The sequence below is a fragment of the Nycticebus coucang genome, chromosome 3 (genome assembly GCF_027406575.1).
Source record: "Nycticebus coucang isolate mNycCou1 chromosome 3, mNycCou1.pri, whole genome shotgun sequence".
NCBI lineage: Eukaryota > Metazoa > Chordata > Mammalia > Primates > Lorisidae > Nycticebus > Nycticebus coucang.
The window spans coordinates 80,613,958-80,639,913 of record NC_069782.1 but is presented as its reverse complement, the minus strand read 5'-3'; the positions used below and the strand labels follow the sequence as shown (position 1 = coordinate 80,639,913).

General features: G+C 37.7%; 1 protein-coding gene and 1 pseudogene across 4 annotated transcripts in view; both read right to left on the bottom strand.

Moving 5' to 3' along the window:
• Nucleotides 1-760: 760 nt before the first annotated feature.
• Nucleotides 761-25,956, bottom strand: part of WAPL (WAPL cohesin release factor) — a 91,479-nt gene continuing 66,283 nt past the window's right edge. For all 4 annotated transcript variants that reach the window (XM_053583794.1, XM_053583797.1, XM_053583795.1 and 1 more), the window contains exons 10-19: nt 22,600-22,711; nt 22,147-22,244; nt 20,507-20,583; nt 16,687-16,862; nt 15,751-15,866; nt 15,205-15,369; nt 11,869-12,076; nt 8,952-9,040; nt 3,749-3,844; nt 761-3,132 (exon numbers count right to left, since the gene is read on the bottom strand). In XM_053583794.1, coding sequence (XP_053439769.1) covers nt 3,067-3,132; nt 3,749-3,844; nt 8,952-9,040; nt 11,869-12,076; nt 15,205-15,369; nt 15,751-15,866; nt 16,687-16,862; nt 20,507-20,583; nt 22,147-22,244; nt 22,600-22,711 — 1,203 coding nt within the window. In that variant the 3' untranslated portion in view covers nt 761-3,066. The remainder of the gene's footprint in view (nt 3,133-3,748; nt 3,845-8,951; nt 9,041-11,868; nt 12,077-15,204; nt 15,370-15,750; nt 15,867-16,686; nt 16,863-20,506; nt 20,584-22,146; nt 22,245-22,599; nt 22,712-25,956) is intronic.
• On the bottom strand, nt 17,279-17,857 carry LOC128582482 (10 kDa heat shock protein, mitochondrial-like; annotated as a pseudogene).

The window sequence follows — 25,956 nt, the reverse complement described above, 5'->3', positions numbered from 1 at the left end:
AACCCGGCCCCGGCCAAACTGCAACCAAAAAATAGCCGGGCGTTGTGGTGGGCGCCTGTAGTCCCAGCTACTCGAGAGGCTGAGGCAAGAGAATCGCTTAAGCCCAGGAGTTGGAGGTTGCTGTGAGCTGTGTGAGGCCACGGCACTCTACCGAGGGCCATAAAGTGAGACTCTGTCTCTACAAAAAAAAAAAAAAAAAACTTACATGTGATTTCGGTCTTACTATATCCATAGCCTCCAGCCTTAACCCTCTCCTATACACTGCTTATTTGTGTAAGTGGGGAAGAATAGATGGGAACTCCCTGGAGAGATTCTTCAATCCAGTTTTGTTGGAAAAAACAGGATTGAAGAATCTACTTGTGGTAAAGGAAGGAGGCTCAAAGGCTGACAAGAAGAAAATTGAAAACTACAAAGTAGTTATAAAACCTCAGAAGGCAAGTCATCTCAGGTCACATTCAGAAGGGCAAAAAGACCTAAAGCAATGTAAGTATGCCAAAAGCCTAACTACACAACTGAAAATCTGCTATCCCTAATTAGCCTGAGTTGCAGAGTATTCAATGAGTATTATTAAACACATGAATATATAATATTTAAAAAAAATTTCTTAAATGTTTATGCATATGTAGTCAGGTGGAAATTTACTTAAGTGACACATTATTCCCCCTAGTCACGCTTCCCATTAGAGTCAGCTGTATCAAGGTGGTGAGATACTTCTTCCTCCAACATAGGTCAATAGAGTATGTTAAAAAGACAACATGTATATTGAAAGTAGCAATTTTATTTGAGTTAAAATTATTTACAAAAACCCAAAGACATACTTCATGAAACTGGTACAAACTATTTTTTCCTGCCGTTGGCTTTTGCTCCAAAGATCACAGCTGAGAAATACTGTATAAAATAAAAATAGGATTGGATTCAGAAAAGTACTCTACTGTTCTAATTTCCAATTGGTATTATTTACAGAAATATTTACAATGGAAAAAAAGGTTACTTTAAAACTTTAGTTAATTTGCAAGTCAGCCTCAAGTACCCTAAAATGCAGAGTTCTCTGAGGGTTAAAAACACACAAATGCACTGCAGTTGGTGAGGTGCCATCTCCCCCACTACCTCCCCCACCAAAATCTGCATCTCTATCAGTGCTTGACAATTAGTTATTAAGAAACAAAACAAAACAAAAAACTGTTAAACACTGAGGTAAATCAATTCTCAAAATGATTACCAGTGTAACAGAAAAATGTAGCTCACCCTGATTGTTCTCATCCAAATGCTTCAATTATAATATTCTCATCATCTGAAACAAGTCAGTTTTACCAAACCTGTTTCTTTCCCTAAAGCCAATGAATGATTAATAAATACCAATGTACTTTTAAAATAATTAAGCAAAACATATCTAACTAATTTAATTTTATGGGTATCATTTACTGATATGCTTTTAAAATAGTTTGCTAAGCTAGCTTTTATACTCAGGGCAAATACAATTTCAATCTCTCCCATGTTACACTGGTATACTATGTTCTTAAAAAGTGACGGGTAGAGGTTGGGGTGGGTAGAAGGGAAGAAGAAAACAATTTGCCTGGAATCAGTTACTTCCTTATAGATTTCCCAACAATCTGCATTATCAAAAATAGGAAGACAATAGAAGGCAGCCACTGCATTAAAAAAACATTACAGCTGGCACTGATACAAGAGCCCCGATTTGTCACTTTATACAAGGAAATAACAAAGTCTAAATGGGTAAAAATTAGACTTTAAGCTATTTTCCCCAATACACACCAAACTAATATTTTTATGGCTTTAAGTTTTACAAATCCAATGTGAAACATGATGTAACTACCTGAAAGGTATTTGAAAGTATTAATGAAACATATCTCTGGAAAGCCTGTATTCAGGCCCAATCAATAAAAAAGAAAAAAAAAACTGTAGAACCAGTGGTCTGAATAGTTAGTAAAAGAAAAATTTGCAACATCATAAAACTACACCTAAAAAATGTTTTGTGTGTTCCGTAACTGTTTTTTTCAAACAATTGTTTTATGAACAAAGAATCTGAATGAAAAAAGGGTCTTCCCCTAACCAGCAATTTAAGGCTTTGCGCTTATGCAATTGATCCTGTCATTCTATAGAAGAATATACATGTTATCTGGAAACATGAATTCCACATTGGTGTTTTAGCTTCCTTATATTTATTGTATTGAACATTAGAAAATATATCTAGAGAATCTTCCCTCAAAACTTAATAATGTTTCAAGAGCCTCCCTAGGATTAAGTGTAAACTACCCTGGGTTTGTATATTTTGCTTATTCCTTTAACAGGGCACATCATCTTATATAATATTCCCTCAACTGTTACTTGTTTTCTTGTGTCTACAGCTATGACACATCATGGTATGATATTGGATATGGTCGTGGTCACAAAAGTGAAAAATAGTTCAATAACCCAAACCTAATCAAGAATAAAAAAATATACTATTAATCCCTTGTGTCTTTGGATTTCATCTAATTTTAAATATAAACAGTAGTTCAGGGAACAACAACCAAAAAATTCACAAAATTATTAAAAGCTTTATTTACGATTGGAATCATTCAACAAAAAAGCAAAAGCAAATGAGCCTGAAAAAGGAACTAAGCTGTTGTCTAGAATGTCCTCAGAACATTCGATACCTCAGTAGCTTAAGCTGCCTTTGCACCTGGCTGGCATGACAACAGTGGCTCAACATACACAGCAGTTGCACTAACAGCAGCACAAATTTTCCCCTTAAACCTTGCCAAGAGTAAAGCAAGAAAACAAGGGGAGGATATAAACTCTGCCAAAGTAAATGTATTTAAATACTGCATGGAATTGTTAACAGCCTGAACCTTTTCCCTCATTTTTGATAGTTGCAGATTGATGTAGTAACTGTCATTTAGCAAATGCAGAATGCATGACGAAGAAATTAGGTGGTCTTAAAAATCCAAACACGAATGACACTGATGAATGTTCTTGGTATATCTTCAAGGACTTCTTTCATGACTTTTCTTTGTCTAAGAATAGCTCCAGCATTACCAAGCACCTGAAGCAAAGGGAAAGCAGCTAGCAATGTTCCAAATATTCAATCACTCTAGAGATAGACTTCTGGCCTGTTGTTCCAACAGCACACTGAAAGGGAGGACAAAGAAGGAAAGGAAGTAAACGGTTAATATTTAACAAATATTAAAAAGCATTAAATCAAAGTTTAATTCCTTTATATTTACTAAAGTAAACACCACAAATCAAAGTACACTCACATAAAATTGTGCCTTTGATGATAAAGTGTTTGTCATAACACACAATCATCTTGATGAATTATAATTATGAAAAATTAAGAGAATCCCTTTTTACTTCCACTTACTATCTACAGGCATAGTTTTAGTTTGTTTTTGTTTTTTTTTGAAAGACAGAGTCTCACTATGTCACCCTCGGTAGAGTGCCCTGGCGTCACAGCTCGCAGCAACCTCAAACTCTTGGGCTTAGGCGATTCTCTTGCCTCAGCCACCCAAGTAGCTACAACTACAGGCACGCGCCACAATGCCCAGGTATTTTTTTGTTACAGCTGTCACTGTTGTTTAGCTGGCCTGGGCAGGGTATGAACCCGCTAGCCTCAGCGTATGTGGCTGGTGCCATAATCACTGGCGCCAAGTCTACGGCCGCCAAGCCTATGGCCATAGTATTTTTATTTCTACTGTCAACATATTACCCTTAACATTTAAAACAAGCTGCAATAAAAGCTACTTACAGTAAGATTCATGAAGCTCAAAAATTTTTTGAGCATCTCTGTCATTATTGAAAAGTCTCCTTCTGGCAGATATTCCCGCACAGTGGTTACATTGATCTGAGGAAACAAAAGAAATATTGGTCAACTGGCATAAAACATGAGGTTGTACCCTCGTACAGCGTTGTTGGTTCTAGCACACACCCTGTTGCAAAACAAACTTCTACAAGATCTTGTGGAACACCGAAGTTATTCCCTTTCCACACTCAGTCTAGATTAGCATCCATTCCTTCCCCCTAATCTACCCTCAGAAAGGAAGAAGGTTAAGTTGGCAGTGACTATAAAGACACATTTGTGTGCACAGTTACTTCTGCAAACTCAAAGAAAAAGACCTAAAATAACAAACTGCACTGTAAATATGAGAGTGAGCACTGGGGGAGGGGGTGGGGGTGCTGCAAAAGGAGACCGGGAGAGGAAGATATTATACCTGAGAACATACTCATAGAGCTGTTCATAAAATAAAATTTCTCATGCTCCATAGGCAAATCCAACCAATTATGTACAACGGGAATTAACTACACGATCGTTGATAAAGAGATTCTCAGATAATGCTAGGAGATGAGAGTTAAGGTATTTCCAAGCAGCAGCAAAACTATATATAAAACAATCTGTTGGTTTGGCGCCCATACTCAGTGGTTAGGGCGCTGGCCACAAACACTGGGACTGGCAGTTTCGAGCCTGGTATGGGCCAGCTAAACAACAATGACAAGTGCAACAAGAAAATAGCCAGACATTGTGGCAGGCGCCTGTAGTTCCAGCTACTTGGGAGGTTGAGGCAAGAGAATCACTTGAGCCCAAGAGTTGGAGGTTGCTGTGAGCTGTGACGCCATGGCACTCTACCAAGAGTGACACAGTGAGACTCTGTCTCAAAAAAAAAGAAAAAAGTAATCATGTGAAGTTATGCATTACCAATCACTCACATTCAAAATGAGCCTCTCCACCAAAAGCCACTACCCTGGTACGACAAAGCAGTGGCTGTGCTATTTCTGGAGGACTGCTTAGCAGAAAAGTGCCCCTCCACAATGGAGAATAAATTACTCCTACGTTTTGGATGAAAGCCCCTCATTAAAGAATGCAATATATATAGTGGCGGAGGCAATAGGAAGGACAGTTAAAACATTTATTTTAAACAGAGTATTAACAGGTACAAAACGAAGTCTTCACATAGAATAGCCTATTTGTAAAGTTTTAAAAATATCCAAGGGTTATGTCTGCTTTGGAAAATGAGAAGCAGTCTTAAAAGTTTGGGGGTCCTGAAGCAGTAAATAAAGTCATTACTCCTTTAATGATGATGAGGAGCAGAGTGATGAGAAAGTACTCTGAAGGCAAGACAGCTCTGGCAGCAATGTCAAGACTCCAAGAATGGAGAGAGGCAAAGAGAGCAGGAAGAGCTGGAAGAAGACTGACCATTGCAAGACACCAGATGCAAAGTGGTAAGAAACATGGTGGGCAACTGAAAATAAGACCAGTCTCCTGGGCTTCCTAATTCCTAAGCATGCTGCCCTTGACCACAAAGCAGCACTTACTACATAACCAACCACACGCTTACTTGTCAATTTTTCCCACTAACACATAGGGCCAATCTCCTTTACTTACATTTTGTGGGAGCAGCTAGCTTTTTGAATTCTTAACACTACCCACAAGTTAAGAACCTTATCTCTTTAGAAGATATGAACATAAATAAAACGTGGAAAAAGATGACCCAAGATAAATCAAATGTGGTAATAACACAATTTATAGAACCATTGTATAAGAAAATATGACTGAATATTTTTAAACCTCCCTACAGTGACCACCTCTTTAAGGTGACCAAATTTGCACCACATGTACTCAACAGAAGTTCCTATATGTTGACCAGTTTGTTACAGTCTCTTGGGTGGTCACCTTACAGAGGTTCAACTGTATATATTGTCTGCTGCCTTTATTTGAGGCCTGCTTTTCCACCTTCTCTTTGAATGATAGGTTTGCTCTTAAATCTTGACATTGGAAATAAAGGGCTGAACTGAAGCAGTTACAGGAAAGGGGCATAAAGACCTTACAGGACCTCCAGATCCATGAAGTAAACCTTGCTCTTCATCCTGAAAGCATCATCAGTGCATGGAAGGGGCTGCATGGAACAGGCCGGTATGCATTTAGAACAATGTTAAGTACGTCAGAGACAGGTAAGACTGACTTGTAAAACTACACAGGACTTAGACAAATAGATACAAAAAGTGAAAAAAAGGCAACACTGAGAACTAGATGAAGAAACAGACTCAGCACCTGTAGCTCAGCGGCTAGGGCCCTGGAGCTGGCGGGTTCGAACCCAGCACAGGCCTGCCAAACAACAATGACAATTACAACCAAAAAATAGCCACCAAGTGTTGTGGTAGGCACCTGTTGTCCCAGCTACTTGGGAGGCTGTGGCAAGAGGATCGCTTAAGCCCAAGAGTTTGAGGTTGCTGTGAGCTGTGATGCCATAGCACTCTACTGAACGTGACATAGTGAGACTCTGTCTCCAAAAAAAAAAAAAAAGAGAGAATAAGAAGAAACGTGGGTGGGTAGGTGGACCCAGACACAAGAGGCCTGCATGAGTTTTACTCCTGAAATGAAGCTATTCGTGGAACATTAATCTTCTCTTTCAGTCCTCTAGCTTCAGAAAGAAAGACGGCCTTTCCTTCCTACTAGTACCGACTCCTCCTATACCACCTCTACTTTTTCCTATCTCCTAATATTCTTGCTCTGTACAAACAAAAAAAAAAAATAAGAACCAAAAAAATCAACTTTTTTCCATTTCAAAATCTGGCTTTCTCACTAGACTGTCCACCTAAAAATATGCATATGTACCCCCCCACACCTTAAAGGGAACACTCATATGACTCTGCCATCCCCTTTATAGACTGATTTACTCCTCATCTTTGTTTTTTCCATGGCAGCAGACTGTCCAATAGCCATAATCTTCTACTTCTATGCTAACTCAGATTATATAGACACTAATATTTCTCCCAGGTAAATCCTATCTAATGTGACCCAATGCAGGCCAAGATGAGAGAAATCTACTATTACTGCTGGACATTATCTAATTTAATGAGATTCTTAGCTACAGTCAGCATAAGGCCATAAGAAGAACTAGAAGAGGATAAGACATGTGGAAGTCAGCAGTTTAAAGACAAATAATCTGAGTCCGTAGTGACCTTAATGAAGCACTGCAAAAGCCCCAACTAGACTCTACCATCTTGGTTAAGCCAGTGGAATATAGGTTTTATATTATCCCTTCTTTTACTCCAATCAAAGGATGTGAATGGATTGATCCATCAAATAAGAACTTTCTCATTAGACTCCCATCTTTGGGAAGTACCTTTAAAAGTTTCACAAATAAGGCCAGGCACAGTGGCTCTGGCTATAATCCTAGCACTCAGAGAGGCTACGGTGGGTGGACTACCTGAGCTCACAGGTTCAAGACGAGCCTGAGTAAGAGAATCGTTTGAGCACAAGAGCTTGAGGTTGCTGTGAGCTATGATGCTACAGCACTCTACTAAAGGTGACAAAGTGAGACTCTGTCTCAAAAAAATTTTTAAAAAGGGTGGTGCCTGTAGCTCAAGAAGTAGGGTGCCGGCCCCATATACCAAAGGAGGCAGGTTCAAACCCAGCCCCAGCCAAATAAAAAATAAAAATAAATTAAAAAAAAATAAATAAAGTTTCACAAATAATTTTTTTTTTTTTTTTTGAGACAGAGTCTCAGTTTGTCACCCTCAGCAGAATGCTGTGGTATCATAGCTTACAGCAACCTCAAACTCATGGGCTCAAGTGATCACTTGCCTCAGTCTCCATCCCAAGTAGCTGGGACTATAAGTGCCCACCAAAACGCCCAGCTATTTTTTAGAGATAGGGTCTTGCTCTTGCTCAGGCTGGTCTTAAACTCCTGAGCTCAAGTGATCCACCCTCCTCGGCCTCCCAGAGTGCTGGTGATATAAGCGTGAGCCCCTGTGCCTGGCTGTTTCACAAATATTTAAACGTTTTTAACATTATACATTATCTTAATCTTTAATTTAATTTTAATTTAATTTAATGTAAATCTTCCCTCTTCATGAGACTACCTTGTTTTTCACATCTGCTTTTTCTTAAACCTTAAACAACCTAACTCTGACAGGTACATCAGTTCTAATAGTCATAAAGATCAACAATTTACTTTTAAAAAAGGAAAATTTCACTTCAAACTTGAATTACTAAAACCTATGTTGGAAAGGGAGTAAATGTAAATATAAATGCCAGACAAGTTTATTTCCTTTCCAACATAGATTTTACTAAGTTTTTACTTAGAATGAAATTAAAGAAAACTGTTACAAATGTTAAGATATTTTCTTGCCATTTTTCTTCCATAGGAAAATAATTTTTAAAACTGTTTAAACTGGACAGGTGTGGTGGCTCCTGCCTGCAATCCACAAGCACTCTGAGAGGCCAAGGCAGGAGGATCACTTGAAATCAAGAGTTTAAGACCAGTCTGAGCAAGAGCAAGATTCTACGAAAAATTAGCCAGGTGTAGTAGTATACACCTGTGGTACCAGCTACGTGGGCAGCTGAGGCAGTAGGATTGCTTGAGCCCAGGAGTTTGAGGTTGCTCTGAGCTAAGCTGACACCACAGTACTCTAACCCAGGCAACAAAGGAGGACACTGTCTCAAAAAAAAACAAAAAACTGTTTAAATATCTCTATAATCTATAACCTGTTCTTTCTGCAATAATGTGAATATAAACAGGAAAAAGTAAATAAATAAGCGACATGAATAAGGGAATAAAGCTGCTACATTGGAATTTTTTAAAGCTGTTATACTGGAATCTTCTAAAGACAAAAGATTTTTTTTATTTATTTTTACTTATTTCTTTTTTTTGGAGACAGAGTCTCACTTTTTGCCCTTGGTAGAATGCCATGGCGTCACAGCTCACAGCAACCTCAAACTATTGGATTCTTGCAATTCTCTTGCCTCAGCCTCCCGAGTAGCTGGACTACAGGAGCCCACCACAACGCCCAGCTATTTTTTTTTTTTTTAAGAGATGAGGTCTCACTCTGGCTCAATCCACCCACCTTGGCCTCCCAGAGTACTAGGATTACAGGCGTGAGCCACCATGCCCAACCAAAGATAAAAGACTTTAAAGCTAAAAAGATAAAATATTACTCAATTATTTACTTACTGGACTTTCCTGGCAGAGACACCCAAGAAGTAGTGCCGTGTAGGAGGCCACAATGCAATCTTCCATGTGTTTGCCAGCATGCTGAAGGGCTAAAAATGTTTAAATAAAGAATTATAACAGTATATATTACTAACCACCCCACAAAATCAACTATTTCTATTACTTACCTCTTCTTCAAAACTGCTAAACATCAACAAATGGTGCTAAGACAACTGAACATCCATTAATTAACGAAAATTAACTCAAGATGAAACAGGGAGGGGCCCACATATAAGAGCCAAAAATCACAAACCTTGTGTGTTACAGAGGACACCATTAATAAGGTAAAAAGACAACCCACTTAATGGGAGAATGTATTTGCAAACCTTGTATCTGGTAAGGGTTAAGTATTTAGAATATATAAAGAATGCATACAACTCAACAACAAAAAGACAACCCAACTAAAAACTAGGTAAAGGAATTGAATAGACACGCTTAAAAAAAAAAAAGATATACCAATGGCCAACAAGCACAGCAAAAGATGTTCAACACTGCTAGTCATAAGAGGACTGCAAATAAAATCACAAAGCAGTACCATTTTACATCCACAGCAACAACCTGAAGTTTTTGAAAAGACAAATAATGGAGGAACCTTCACACACTGCTGATGGAAATGTAAAACAGTGTAGCCACAAAAGAAAACAGTTTGGCAGTTTCTTAAAATGTTAAATATAGAGTTAACATAATTCAACACTTCCAATTCCTAGGTTTATTTCCAAGAGAAAAGTAAATGTATCTACAAAAAAAGTACAGAATTATTCATAGTAACAGTATTCATAACAGCTAAAAAACAGAAACAATACAAGTACCTATCAATGGAGAAAAAGATAAAACAAAATGTGGTAAAAAATACTATGGAATATTATTTGGCTATAATAAGGAATATAGTACTAACAGATGCTGTACCACTGATAAACCTTGAAAACGTTTTGTTATTTGAAAGCAGTCACATACGACTCCTTTTATATGAAATGTCCAGAACAGGCAGATCCACTGATCAGAAAGTGGATTAGCGGTTGCCAGTGGCTAGATGGAGAGGAAAACAGGGGTGATGGCTGCTAATGGGGTTTTCTCAGGGGAGATAAACAAATAGAACTGAAATTAGACAGTTACAATAGTTGCAAAATCTTATGAATATACTAAAACTGTTCAGTTTTTAAAAGACTGCTAAATAACTAAAAATATCATTATGCCCCTCTACCCCAAACATTAATACCTAGAAACTGAAGAAGAATCAAATGTCTTACCACAATAGCACTAGATTTGGGGAGGAACTCAGAACAAGATACTGCTGAGTTTTCCTGGGAATGTAAAGCTGAACATACTACCATTGCCCTTGGAATCTGCATTGGTTCCAGAACCTCTCCCATACCAAAATCTAAGGATGCTCAAGTCTCTGATATAAACTGGCACAGTGTTTGCATGTAACCTATGCACATCCTCTGGTATATTTTAAATCACCTCTATAATACCCAATACAATGTAAACAGTATTTTAGATTTGCTATTGGTTCATTCTGAGCATGCAGAACCCATGTATATAGAGGGCTGACAATATAAATTTCATAACCTTAGTGATATCAAACTACAAATGGCTATTCTGCAGAACTTATAGGAATGGTAAAACAACTATCAAAATTACTGACAATAGCAGACACTCAATAAAGATTTGATTAGTGAAGATACCACCTCTAATGTAATTCTTACTGTGTTTACCACAAAGTACTTACCCTTTAAAAACTATACTAGATGGGCGGTGCCTGTGGCTCAGGGAGCAGGGTGCCGGCCCCATATACCGAGGGTGGCGGGTTCAAACCCAGCCCCGGCCAAATTGCAACAAAAAAATAGCCGGGCGTTGTGGCGGGCACCTGTAGTCCCAGCTACTCGGGAGGCTGAGGCAGGAGAATCGCCTACGCCCAGGAGTTGGAGGTTGCTGTGAGCTGTGTGATGCCACGGCACTCTACCGAGGGCAATAAAGTGAAACTCTGTCTCTACAAAAAAAAAAAAACTATACTAGAATTTATGACAATAGAACTTGGTTTAAAATGAAACTGATAAAAAAACAATCTCTTTCAACAGATAAGCATAGGAAAGGAGGGGCCCAGGAAGAAAAAAGTGACTTTATCTTTTTATTTCTTAGAGACAGTCTCATTTTATTGCCCTCGGTAGAATGCCATGCCGTCACAGCTCACAGCAACCTCCGGCTCTTGGGCTTAGGTGATTCTCTTGCCTCAGCCTCCAGAGTAGCTGGGACTACAGGCACCCACCACAACGCCCAGCTATTTTTTTGTTGCAGTTTGGACGGGGACGGGTTTGAACCCACCACCCTTGGTATATGGGGCTGGTGCCCTGCTCATTGAGCCACAGGCGCCGCCCATTGTGACTTTACCTTTTCTTTTTTTTTTTTGTAGAGACAGAGTCTCACTTTATGGCCCTCGGTAGAGTGCCATGGCATCATGCAGCTCACAGCAACCTCCAACTCCTGGGCTTAAGCGATTCTCTTGCCTCAGCCTCCCGAATAGCTGGGACTACAGGCACCCGCCACAAAGCTCGGCTATTTTTTGGTTGCAGTTCGGCCGGGGCCGGGTTTGAACCTGCCACCCTCGGTATATGGGGCCGGCACCTTACCGACTGAGCCACAGGTGCCGCCCAACTTTACCTTTTCTATCACTAGCATGTGTGCCACTGACATCCACTGTCCTAACTGCTAGGAAGTACCACTACAATACTGAAGTATCAAAGCCTGTTTGGACTGAACTAGAAAGGCCCTAAACAGAAGTTAACAGAGTATAACAATCAGTGAATTAAAATGCGTTGAAGAAGAAAACAAAATCAAACCATCATGCTCAATTTGACTACATTATTCAAAATAAATATACCTTTATTGAGGTCAAGTTCTTCATCATCCTCCTCCTTCTTATGTATCTCTTCCGTACCATCAGTTTTTTCAGTTGACACCCACTGTATTTCTCCACTTGTTTCTTGCCATTCTCCACTCTTATCATGCTGAGTGGTGGGAGCATCTTTGATCAACTCATCTGTTTTACTTTCTGCCAACTGGGCTGCTCGCTCTCGCTCAAGAAATAGCTGATAAAAATTATTTTTGAAGATCATTAAAAAGAGACCAACAAACAAGTATACTCCCAAATTCAAGGTTGTGATTGCTTTTTTTTAATTTTTTTTTGTAGAGACGGAGTCTCACTGTACCGCTCTCAGTAGAGTGCCGTGGCGTCACACGGGTCACAGCAACCTCCAGTTCTTGGGCTTAAGCGATTGTCTTGCCTCAGCCTCCGGAGCAGCTGGGACTACAGGCGCCCGCCACAACGCCCGGCTATTTTTTTGTTGCAGTTTGGCCGGGGCTGGGTTTGAACCCGCCACCCTCGGCATATGGGGCCGGCGCCCTACTCACTGAGCCACAGGCGCCGCCCATGATTGCTTTTAAATACAGTAGAACCTCAGAAGGTTGACCACCCAAGGGACTGTAACGAACCTGACAATATACAGAAGTGATCGGGAACTAAGGCTACTGTACTGATGTGTACATGTCCAGTCTATGAAAATGAGGTCAACTTAAAGAGGTGGTCAACTATGGGAGGTTCTACTTGTCTAGTAAAACAGTAAATATAAATAAAAGCTTTTGGTCCCCGGGCGGCGCCTGTGGCTCAGTCGGTAAGGCGCCGGCCCCATATACCGAGGGTGGCGGGTTCAAACTCGGCCCCAGCCAAGCTGTAACCAAAAAATAGCCGGGTGTTGTGGCGGGCGCCTGTAGTCCCAGCTACTCAGGAGGCTGAGGCAAGAGAATCGCTTAAGCCCAGGAGTTGGAGGTTGCTGTGAGCTGTGTGAGGCCACGGCACTCTACCGAGGGCCATAAAGTGAAACTCTGTCTCTACAAAAAAAAAAAAAAAAAGCTTTTGGTCTTTCTGTATCATACTGAAACCCAAGACAAAAAGTACATATATAAATGCTTCTGGGATTCAATCAATCAATTAATGAGGCTTGGCGCCTATAGCTCAAGCAGCTAAGGTGCCAGCCACATATACCAGAGCTGGCAGGTTCAATCTAGTCTGGGCCCGCCAAAACAACAATGACAACTACAACCAAAAAATAGCCAGGCATTGTGGTGGGTGCCTGTAGTCCCAGCTACTTGGGAGGCTGAGGCAAGAGAATCGCTTAAGCCCAAGAGTTGGAGGTTGCTGTGAGCTGTGATGCCACAGCACTCTACCCAGGGCAACAGCTTGAGGCTCTGTCTTAAAATTAAAAAAATAAAAAAAATAAAGAACGAAGAAAAAGAAAAGAGGAGGAGGACAGCGCCTGTGGCTCAGTGAATAGGGCACTGGCCCCATATACCAAGGGTGGCAGGTTTGGCCCCAGCCAAACTGCGACAACAACAAAATAATAGCCGGGCATTGTGGCAGAAGCCTGTAGTACCAGCTACTCGGGAGGCTGAGGCAAGAGAATTGCCCAAGCCCAAGAGCTGGAGGTTGCTGTGAGCTGTGACAGCATGGCATTCTACCAAGGGCAACAAAGTGAAACTCTGTAAGCAAAACAGCACACACAGTCCTGCCTGTTCCTGCTGCAGCCACCCCTGGCCCTGCGCAACTGGCAAGCCACTATGGAAGGAGCGGTCAGGATTACAGCTGAGGAGACTGGCACACAGAGTTAAGCAACATCCATTCCAGACTACTCTACCCTAGAAGCAATGAAATAAGCCCACATGAGCTGCAGCAGCATGCTGGTGGATCCAGTGTTGATTACCTTTGTATAAAGACATAATGTCAAAAAAAAAAAAAAAAAAGTATACACTAAGCACTGTATATAAATCAGATTCCACTTACATAAAAAGGAGTACACATTTATTTTCATAGGTGCACAAACACTAATTTCTCAGAACATATACAAAAGTTACAAATAGTAGTTTTTCAGGAAATATTTAGGGATTTTAAACCTTACTAAAAGTAATTTTTTAACCTACGTGTATAAGTTACTTTTGATTTTTAAGATTTTCAAAAGTAGAAAAGGGAAACAACAGAAGAACATTCATGTCAGTAAACAGAATTACCTAATTTAAAAATTACTAGATTAAGATCAATATTATCAATAGTATCAAGGATATAAATCTGAACATTAATTTTTCTACTCTATCTTTGAAAATGAGAATCAAAAGCCATTTCTTAATACTTAAGGTAAATGAGTAGAAGATATTTTCTAAAATGAGAGCAACAGAACCTATCACTCAAACTATTTTACAATCTAAAGACAAAAAACTTCAGACTGGTTAAAAACTGAGAAACCACAGCAGGTAAAAGAAAGTCAGGCATGACACAGAATGATATTCTGAAGATAGGCCACTTCTATAACATGCAGTACAAAAGAGGAATACTGGGCTGGATATACCACACATTTCTAGGTCCATTAGATAGAGCAGAAAAATCTGAGTCTATTCCTAAAAATGCCCACGAACAAGGGTCTCCTGGAATGTGGGAATACTTTCTGCAGATTAACCCCTACTATGTGAATAATGTAGACCAATTATTTATTTCTTCAAAAACTACTCCCAAAAGCCATTGATGGTATATTTTTATTCATTTTAGGTTCCATTATACAGGGGCCAGAATATTTGAAAAAACTCTGGTACAACTATACAAGGGAATATCTACTCAGAACAGTATGTGTAGAAGGAACCTGAATAGACCTCAAAGACACATGCTTAATGAAAACAAGTCAAACTCATAAGGTTACACATTATTCCATTTATATAACATTCTTGAAAAGATAAGACTAGAGATTGAGAACGGAACTTTCTGTAACTTAGTGTAGTAATGAGTACATGCGTCTACACAAGGAATAAAATTGCATAGAACTATGCATGTTACACATACACATGAATGAATGTAAGTTAAAATTATGAAACTGAATAAGGCCTGAAGTCTAGTTAATAGACCTATCACTGATCTACAGAGAGATTGTACATTTTTTAATTGGTTAAAATTCTGGTTTAAATAAAAGTTTCATCCTAAAAACTATGGATATTTAAGAATTGGTCAGGTCTAAAAGATATTCCCCTCCCTACCCGAGCAAAGATATGCTTCAGAAGTTCCAAAGAAAAACAAATAAACAAAACATAGGGCAAGGAGATTTAAAAAGTGCAATTGATAAAGGAATTGGGAGATGTAACAAACTACAGAATATTAGTTTGTTTTTAAGTTATTGCTTACCTGCACTAAAGCCTGAACAGCATGAACTTGTCCAGGTATCCTTAAACTATCATTTTCTTCTCCACTACAGAAGGAAGAATCAAAAGAACACGATGTTTCCATGTTGACAAGACAGTGCCGATTCCGAGCACTATACTCCACTAGATTTATCAGGAGACCTAAGCCCTACAAAAATTTTAAAAGACGCACTGGTAAGAACTTAAAACAAAGGAATATACATAATTTTTAATGACAGCTTAAAAATATGTTAATCAGTGTCTTAGCCTCTGAAAAATGGCTAAAAACTATTACATAATAAAAGAAAGATACTGGTCTTCCCCAAAATCATTCCTTTCATTACTAATCACCACTTTTAGTGTCCATACTTACTATTTTTATAGTGGAATTCTTCAGGTTGTCTTTTGTACAATAAGAAGTACATCCATGTAAAGTTTATCAATACAACCTACAGTGTATTAAACTGGTTCTTAAACCCAAACTAAGATGAACTTTTTCAACTTAAAATGGATAAAATAACTTAATTCTGAAACAGACATTTCAACTTACCAGCACTCGAATATCAAATCTCTGCTCCTGAGGTAGGTACTTTGGAACCTGAAGCACACAGTTCATTGCTGTGCCTATGAGGCCATCCTGTTCTCCAGTTTTGGTGCTGCCCCACTCTGATATAAGAATTGGAAATAGAAAAATTGTTACTCATTCTTACTTTTGACAATAAACCAGCATTTGTTAAAATGGATATTAATTTAGAATTACACAGTTATTCTTTTATTGAAATACAATCTTGATATTTCTAGACCAACTTTTTAGGCTAGTTCTAAAATTATCAACTTCTGGCCAAGAGTGGTGACTCACAAGTTTTCGATTAGCTTGACCAAGAGGAAGACCTCATCCCATCAAAAAATAGAATAAGTAGCCAGGCGTGCTAGTATATGCCTATAGTCCCTTGGGAGGCTGCGGAGGTAAGAGGATCACTCAAGCCCAGAAGTCTAAGGGTGCAGTGAGCTATGATGACACTGCTGCAGTCTAGCCTAAAAGCAATTTAAACCTACAAATAAGTCAAGTATATTATGATGGTTAAAGAATCACTATATTGGCCAGGCATGGTGGCTCACACCTGTAATCCTAACACTCCAGGAGGCAGAGGCAGGTGGATTGCTTGAGCTCAGGAGTTTGAGACCAGCCTGAGCAAGAGCAATAAAAACAAACAGTTGGCCTTTGTGGCAGGAGCCTGTAGTCCCAGCTACTTGGGAGGCTGAGGCAACAGGATCTCTTGAGCCCAAGAGTCTGAGGTTGCTGCGAGCAATGACACCACAGCACTCTACCAAGAGTAACCAAGTGACACTGTCGCAAAAAATTAAAAACAAAATTAAAAAAAGGAATCAATATTATCAAGAAAAGAAGAAACAAAGGGGAATAACTTGTTTTAATATGTAATATACAATCTTTCAATGAGAAAATATGGAGAAAAATCCTACTTACCATTATCATTAGTTAAATTAAGCAACACCCCAATGATGGCCCTCATGCAGTCCTCCACTGCTTTGCCCACATGGTTAGTTACATTCTGATGAGGCAGAGGTTTACTGTCAGCTAAGCATATGCTATCTTCAGCACGGTTATACTGCTGAATGAGTTCTTCACAATGTTGTAATGCTCTTAAGAGAAAATAAAATGTGGACTATTATGGTAAATAAGAACAGTACATAATAAATTTCTATTTACTTGAACATAATGCTGTCAGACTGAATTTCATATTATTTTGCAAAAATATGATAATTTTAAAATTTCTGTAAGAAAAGGCAAAATTAAAAACACATAGCAGAAGTTTGTGTCTGTATTAACTATATCTATCACTAGTTAACTATTTTCCAGGAGTTGTCCCCATTTTACATTTTACTGATCTCTCCAATACAATGGACAGACCACAACCCTTCCCCAAATAGCTAAACCTTTAAGAACTAATGCTGGACATTTCTCACTCTCATTTAGATAGTTCTCATTTAGAAAGCAAGTTCTTGGCAGGTAACAATTATTACATATATTAATATTACATAGTAAATAACCTTGTAAAAAAAGCACTAACTACCTCATATGCATAAAAAGCAAATCATTATAAGTCTTTCAAACTGGCAAGTTCCCCTGACAGCCATCCAAGGGTATACAGAGCTGCATCTAAATATTTTATTTTTTTCCAGCAATTTAGACATCATCAGTTTATTATAAAAGAGAGATACAGAAATTATTTACAAGATGCAAGATTTCAAAACTTCAGTGGAATAGGCAGCTTCATGTCAATGCGATGTCATCGGTAGTGATTTATTTCCGTCTACATACTTTCCAAGAATGTCGCCATCTCCAAATAAGAAATAGTCCTTGTCACCTAGAACTACTTTGGTACCCCGTATTGTGGGAGAAAAACTTTAGCTCCAAATTTCACATTAACTGGTTGAACCTCTCCAGCCCTTCCTTTAGAGCAGTAATAGCCACTACTACTGTTTGCAATATTTTTCCTTGAGATTTTTCTGGAAGCATAATGCCTCCTTTGGTTACAGTTTTGGCTGCACACCTTTTCAACCAATACTTGATTGAAGAGTGGAAGAAATTTTCTAAGTTTCTCCCAACACCACTGCTCCCCCCACCTCCCCCGCATCTAAGAATTTTAAAGATACCCCCAAAGAACCAAAGAAATATAATCCTTAAACAAGTCTAGTATTGCTAAAGACTCTCTTTAAATCAATAAGTTCATTAATTTACTTTTAAAGTCTCATATAGATTAATTAAGCTATGTCAGTTGATTGTTCATGTATTATACGCTATACAATGTCCTTAAGAAAAACCATACCAGAAGAAATTCTTCTGTAAGGTTCCTAACTAAAATAATTTGTTCCAACTGGGCGTGGTGGCTCATGCCTGTAATCCTAGCACTCTGGAAGGCTGAGGTGGGTAGACTGCCAGAGTTCACAAGTTCAAGACCAGCCTGCACCAAAGCGAGACCCCCACTCTACTAAAAATAGAAAAACTGAGGCAAGAGGATAGCTTGAGTCCAAGAGTTGTAGGTTGCTCTGAGCTATGATGCCATGGCACTCTACTCAGGGAGACAGCTTGAGACTCTGTCTCAAAAAGACATGAATAAATAAAATAAAATAAAATAAAGTAAAATATAATTTGTTCCTCATGTCTAACCTAAAATTATTCTGATGTTTAAACATGTTGGCCAGAATTACCATGGTGTTATCAGTAACTCAACTGTCTTTAATACTGAGCTATACTGTGGCTTTGAAGGCAGGGGAAGGTTCAACATATACTATTTAATCTATCAATACATCAGTTGTGTTTCTACCGAAAAGCTCAAAAAGCTAAAGGTCTTTCACAGATCCAATTCTGACCTCTCCTGCCACTTCCAATATATTTGACCTGAATATCCTAACCACAATGAAAGCCCTAAAACCTGTCATATTAAACATCTCCTTTTATAAGCCACTTGTCAGGGTTTATAAAATATATGAAAGAGACTTTTTAAAATCAGAAACAATATACACATTTGTCAATTAAAAATTAAAATCAGAAACAGATTTAACTTGTAAGAATACTCTTTGATAAGAAAGTAAAATATGGTAATGACAACTGGAATGTATGCATTAAGAGTACTAAAATGTAATATAAAATATATAAATGGGCCAGGCATAGTGGCTCATGCCTGGAACCCTAAGCACTCTGGGAGGCCGAGGCAGGTGGATTGCCTGAGCTCACGTTAGAGACCAGCTTGAGCAAAACTCTGTCTTTAAAAATTAGCCAGGTATTGTGGTGGGCACCTGTAGTCCCAGCTACTTGGGAGGCAGAGGCAACAAGATCTCTTGAGCCCAAGAGTTTGAGGTTGCTGTGAACTATGATTCCACAGCACTCTAGTAAGGGTGACAAAGAGACTGTCTTAATTTAAAGTATGTGTATGTATATATATGTATAACTTGAAAACACTAGAGAAAAAAAGAGATGAAGAACTCTACACTAGATTAAGAAAATCTATTATAAAGATTGAGACTACTTATAATTTAAGATTACTAGAAATTTAAATAGACTAAAACTATTATATTAAGCAATTAATAATTTATACCATGCGAGTCCTTTTCTTTAAAACCATATATTGAAGTGCTTACATATGAAATGATAATATCTGGGTTTGCTTCAAAATAATAATGCAAGGGGTTATAGATGGAAATAAAACTGGCTGTAATTCACAGTTAAGCTGAGTAAAGTACACTCATGATATTATTTTGTCTACTTTCTTGTCTTGTTGAAATTTTCTAAAATAAAAGAAGTTATAAAAATAGATAAAATAGATTCAGGCTGCAGTGGGTCTTTCATAATACCCACTTCCTAAGAAAATTGCACATAAAAAAAATATATAAAAAAAAAAAAGAAAATTGCACATATATCCAAAGATAATAAGGAATCACGGAGATTATTATAATCAAAGATTATTTTTTCAAAGTAGAGATTTGGAGAAAGTTAACTCCACCTGGTATTGTGCTATTGGGCTAAAGGCCAGAGAAGTAGGGCAGAAATAAAAGAACCAGGACAGAGGTATCAAGAAGAGGCTGCTGTAATAAGCCAGAATCAGGACTGGAGACATACTTGGGAATTTCACATGCAATGAAGTGATAACATTATCCTAATTGTGATGAAAGATGGGCAGACAGGAATGTGAAATGGGAGAAACTATATACAGTTCTAGAAAAACACATTATTAAATAAAGGGCAGAAGGAGGAAGCTAAAACAGTCCATTTATAACAAAAATAAGGAGTAATGCTTATTGTTTATTATATACCAACCATTGTTTAAGGCTTTACATATTACCTAATTTAGTTAATATATACTATACATAATATACAACAGACACTTTTAAGATCATTTAAATTTTTTAAATATTTTATATATACATAAATTTAATATGGATATAGCTTAAAATATAGCTTTATATATGTATATAAAAGCATATATATTAAGTCATTTTATTTTAAAACAATCCTAAGTGGATCAGATACAATTTTTAACACCCCTGTAAAGAATTTTTAACAAATAAGTGACTCGTCCATAGTTAAGCAGCTGAAATTATCAATCTGAAATCCACACTCAATCTTATTCTGGTTCCAAAATCTTTACAAAATCTGTACTCCATGATGTACTCTGATTCACAGAACTCAGCAAAGCATTTTATGAAGAAAAGTAATACAATTTTATTTCCTTTATGGTCAATCCGAATGTTTGAAATAAATAATATTAGATCTTAGAAAAACTCACTTAGCTGATGAAACAATGAGTTGTGAATCTTTATATGCTATCAAGTAGCTTTGATTCTCTGGATTATGCACTGTTACCTAAAATAGAAGAATAAAATAATTGTGAGAATCTCTAACTTTCATTGACATAACACCACATTCTCTCTGTTGCCCTAAAAGACACAAAGGTTGAGGAAAAAAACAGCCCTTGTGTGATCCATCTAATGGAATAACTTCACAATCCATGTGTTCCAGGTTGTAAAATAAGAGAGCTAGGGCTTTAGTACAAAATTAAGGCATCAATCACTTTTTTTTTTTTGAGACAGACCTTCAAGCTGTCACCTTGATAGAGTGCCATGGCCTCACAGCTCACAGCAAGCTCCAACTCTTGGGCTTAAGCAATTCTCTTGCCTCAGCCTCCCAAGTAGCTGGGACTACAGGCACCCGCCACAATACTCAGCTATTTTTTTGGTTGTTGTAGTTGTTTGGGGGGCCCAGGCTGAATTCGAACCCACCAGCTCTGGTTTATGTGGCTGGTGTCTTAGCCCCTTGAGCTACAGGCACTGAGCCAGCATCAATCACTATTATAACTACTCATTCATAATTAATGTTTTTTTTTTTTGTTTTTTTTTTAAGAGACAGAGTCTCACTTTGTCGCCCTCAGTAGAGTGCTATGGTGTCACAGCTCACAGCAACCTCCAGCTCTTGGGCTTAGGCAATTCTCTTGTCTCAGCCTCCAAGTAGCTGGGACCACAAGCGCCCGCCATAACGCCTGGTTATTTTTTGTTGTTGTTTGTTGTAGTTTGGCTGGGGCTGGGTTTGAACCCGCCACTCGCAGTATATGAAGCCAGTGCCTACTCACTGAGCTATAGATGCCGCCCACAATTAACGTATTCTATACTTTAGATTCACTGTAAATAAATTACCAAACACTTAAAACATCAGAAAAGAGCATTCCTCAACTAAACAAATACTTTGAAATTCGTAAGTAGATTCATTTAGAATATATTTTTACAAAAGAATAATATCTATTATCCAGGGTACCTGAAGCACTCCTAATATAAAGAACAATTTTTATTTCATCTAGGCCAATATTATTTTCCCCACAGATGTTTTAGCTAATCCAAACTGGTCAACATTCTATGCATCCTGAAATTCACTGTCAATATAAATTCTAATTTATACTGAACTGGGTTAAGTCATTCATAAAAGAACAAAATATACTTAATGCAGTTCAACAATATCATTCTCTAAAGCGGAAGTATTATAACAAGCTGTGCCTCCAAAAATCTGACTCAAATAAAAGCTAAGAAAAACCAAGCTGCATTTACTTATTGTTTATTACAAATAATATATTTAAGGAGAAAGCCATATTAAGGAAAGAATATTATAATAAAGTTTGGCACATATAAGTAAACCTGACATTTCATTTGGAGCAATAATGTATGTAGGTTTAAAATACGAAACTCATTTACTTGACTTATTCATTAATAACTCATTGTCCAAAGAATTCACTACAAATTCAACTTGAAAAAACAAAGGCAAAACCCTATATAAAATACTTAGCTTTATCTCTCACACATACATACAGTAATAATTAAGTCTGAATAATTTTTTTTAAATAATGATTCATACTTACACTTTGTTTTTTTTTATACTTACACTCTCTAAAACTCGTAAACATCTCTCTGCTCCCCACAAGGAAGCTACTAGTTTCTCTTCATCCTCATGTCTACTTAAATGATCCACACATTCTTTAACTAAGTGAAAAAAAGGGACATCACTTTATCACCTCAGTACTTACTCTTTTGCTTACATTAAAACCTATCTGTACACATAACGTGAATCTGATGGAAACTCTCTGAACATTACTTTAGGTTTCATATTGTGAGATTTTGAAATGTATCATACTGTATATATTAAAAATAATTTATTTCCATAACACCCCCCATACCAAAATGCTAATGACCTCCCTCTTCTTTAAAAGTGAGAGATTTATATAGGATGCTACTAAAAAAGTAGACCTTTCAACCCAACACAATTATTTTGAACTATGTGAGTATTTTTTCAGGCTTCAAATAATATATAAAAATGTTATTCATGTGCATATCATACCTTTATCTACAATATGATCGAGACCACCCAAAAGCCGGAGTTCTTCTTTAAACCAGTCTCCTGCTCGTTTGGAAGTGAGAGATAATAATGTCTCCATAGCTAAATGCCCAGTCTAAAAATCAGAAGCATCATTAACAAATATTTACTTCGTAATAATTTTAAGGCAATTCTTGAGATTTTCTTTAAAAATACTGTATGCTATCAACATTTGTTTTTGTAATAGAATGTTATTATAAGTACAATAATGTTACAAGCCAAAAAAACTAATTTCTAATTTTATCAAAATAGTCTAAGTTGAACGAATGATTTTTTGGGCTTTTTTATTTTATTTTATTTTTGGCTTTTTTATTTTATTTTGTTGCTTATTTTTTATTTCTTTACTTTTCTTTTTTTTTTTTTTGGTTGAGACAGGGTCCCACCCTATGCCCCTGAGCAGAGTGCAGTGGGCGTGGTAGCTCACCACAACCTCAGATTCGGGCTGCGGGCACCCTGCTGCCTCAGCCTCCGGAAGCTGCTGGGATTACAGGTGCTCGCCACAGCGCCCAGCTGGGTTTTTCCATTTTTTTCATGAATTGGGGTCTCACTGTCGCTCAGGCGAGTCTTGAACTCCTGAGCTCAAGCGATTCTCCCTCCTCAGCCTCCCACAGTGCTGGGATTACAGGTGTGAGCCACCGCTCCCCGCTGAACGAATGATTTTTTAACCACATGGCTTGTTTCATTGAGAAAACTTGTTATTAAAAGTAGTCTACCAGGCAGCGCCTGTGGCTCAGGGAGCAGGGCGCTGGCCCCATATACCGAGGGTGGCGGTTTCAAACCCAGCCCCAGCCATACTGCAACAAAAAAATAGCTGGGCGTTGTGGCGGGCGCCTGTAGTCCCAGTTACTCAGGAGGCTGAGGCAGGAGAATCGCCTAGGCCCAGGAGTTGGAGGTTGCTGTGAGCTGTGTGACGCCACGGCACTCTACCGGGGGTAATAAAGGAAAACTCTGTCTCTACAAAAAAAAAAAAAAAAAGTAGTCTACCATTTATCAGTTAATATAAAATATACAACCACTATTATTTCTACAGTACAAAGGCTCAAGTGTGGGACTGCTGAATCAAAGCATACATGTATTTAAACTGTAAATCAATACACTGGGACCAGGTACAGACGGGCTCTTGCCTCTAATCCCAGCACTTTGCAAAGCCAAGGCAAGAGGACTATATGTGCCCAAAGACCAAGGCAACAAAGCAAGATCCCATCTCTGCAAAAAGAAAGCCAGGCATAGTGGCATGTGCCTATAGTCCTGGCTACTCAGAAGGCTAAGGTGGGAGGATTTCTTGAGTCTAGCAGTTCAAGGCTGTTGTGAGATATGATCACCCCAATATATTCCAGCTTAGGTGAGAGAAAAATGTCTCATTCATAAATAAATAAATAAATCCTATATAAACTGGATTAATTTACTACAAAAGATGTAATACTTGTCTGAGGAACAAAGTATGGCAGTGGTAACTTCCCTAAATCTTCAAAAGCACAAGTTACAACTTTAAATTTTTGCCCAAGGGTACAAAGAGTCAGCTTACTGCCTGAATTTTTCTGACTATAATAAACCTGAAAAATTTTCCCACAGATTTAACTGTATTTCTTCTACTGCAAGACCCCTGCTGTTCACTATTCTTATTTTCCTGCAAGGTTGTCTTTTCTTATTTGTTGTATTTGCTGATCTATTCTGCACAGAAATCCTTTGTTCATTTTAGCACTACCAAGTGACCAGCCTTAAACTTTATAGACTGCAAGGTTGGTAGCTTAGATATCATGTGAGTACAATGACAAAATTATACAGTAGAATCTCCTTAGCTGATCTCCTCAAGTTGACTAAATTTTCATAACCAGACATATGCACCACATATATGGATCAGTATAGGAGGCTTGCTTTCTTACGTTGACCACCTCTGTACACTGACAGGCTTGCTACACTCTCTTTTGGGTGGTCAAATTTATGGAGGTTCTACTGTATATAAGTAAGGCTCTAGGACCACTAGAGGGAGCACAAACGACCCCTATTTACAACCAGATTAAAGTTTTGCTTTTTCCCTTTGACTTTATTGCTTTTCTTTTTTTAAAGCATACAGCCACCTCCCAACGAAGAGCAAACTGGGTCCTGTCATAATAAACTTCAGCATAAAAAAAGAAATGCTTTAATTTAGCAAAGATTGAAAATACCCCATGTTCTTGCCAAAGTTTCTGCCCTTCAAAAGATGCTAGTTTATAATAAGTACTCCTGAGCTATTTGAAAGTGCACATAATTTAAATTTTCAGAAATATAAAAAAGAGATATCAAGGAAAATCTTAGTATTACAGATTTAGAAGATTTTGGTCTATTTTTTTTTAAAGTTGCTATCCAACATAGCAAATACAAAACTAGAATCCAATACTTCAAAAACATTTTCATTCTGACCCTCAAGGAGTAATTTAATTAGACTGGTTCAGGTGGATCACATTATGAGTTGTACTAGTAAAACTAAAACACGATGACACATTCTTTAAGAAGAAAAGTGATAATAATTTGATAATAACATAGTAAAAACTCATACATTTTTAGGCCAAAAGAGATTTTATTGTTTATTTCTATTGGCATAAAAAGGATCCTTTGATATTTTAGGCTTTAATCAGTATAATGTAAGACAGCATTTTAAAAAACCTATTAACCATTTTATTTGAAAATTGGAAATGTCCTCACCTCAGAGTAAAAGCACAAACACTGATAATATTACTCCGCAATTATTAGCTCTCAGTCATTTCAATTCTATCTGAAAACCTAAGTCATATCCACATAATGATCCTAATAAAATTATAAAGCAGATGAAAAATTTCCGCATTCTCTTGATGTCCTAGCATAATGTATTACTCATGTGTTTGTGATGATATGGGGATAACAAACTTAACACACTGCCAGTCATATGAGAGTATATTATGTATATTATGTACATCATCTAATACTCGATAATAAAAAACTACTATATTACTACCTTTTTTTTTTTACTGTATTACTACTTTATGTATTTACTATACCATACTTTTTATTGTTAATGTTAGAGTGCACTCCTCCTATTTAAAAAAGGAAAAAAGTTCATTGTAAAACAGTCTCAGGCAGGTCCTTCAGGAGGTATAATAAAAGATGACAGTTCCATTTATGTTACTGCCCCTGAGGACTCTCCAGTGGAACAAAATGTGGAGATGAAGATAATGATATTGATGGAATTGAGTCTACATGGGCCTCAGCTAATTTTAACTAAAAATTTGAAAAGTAAATAATTTTAGACAAAAGCTTATATAATAAAGTTATAAGGGAAATATTTTTGTGTAGTTGTATATGGTT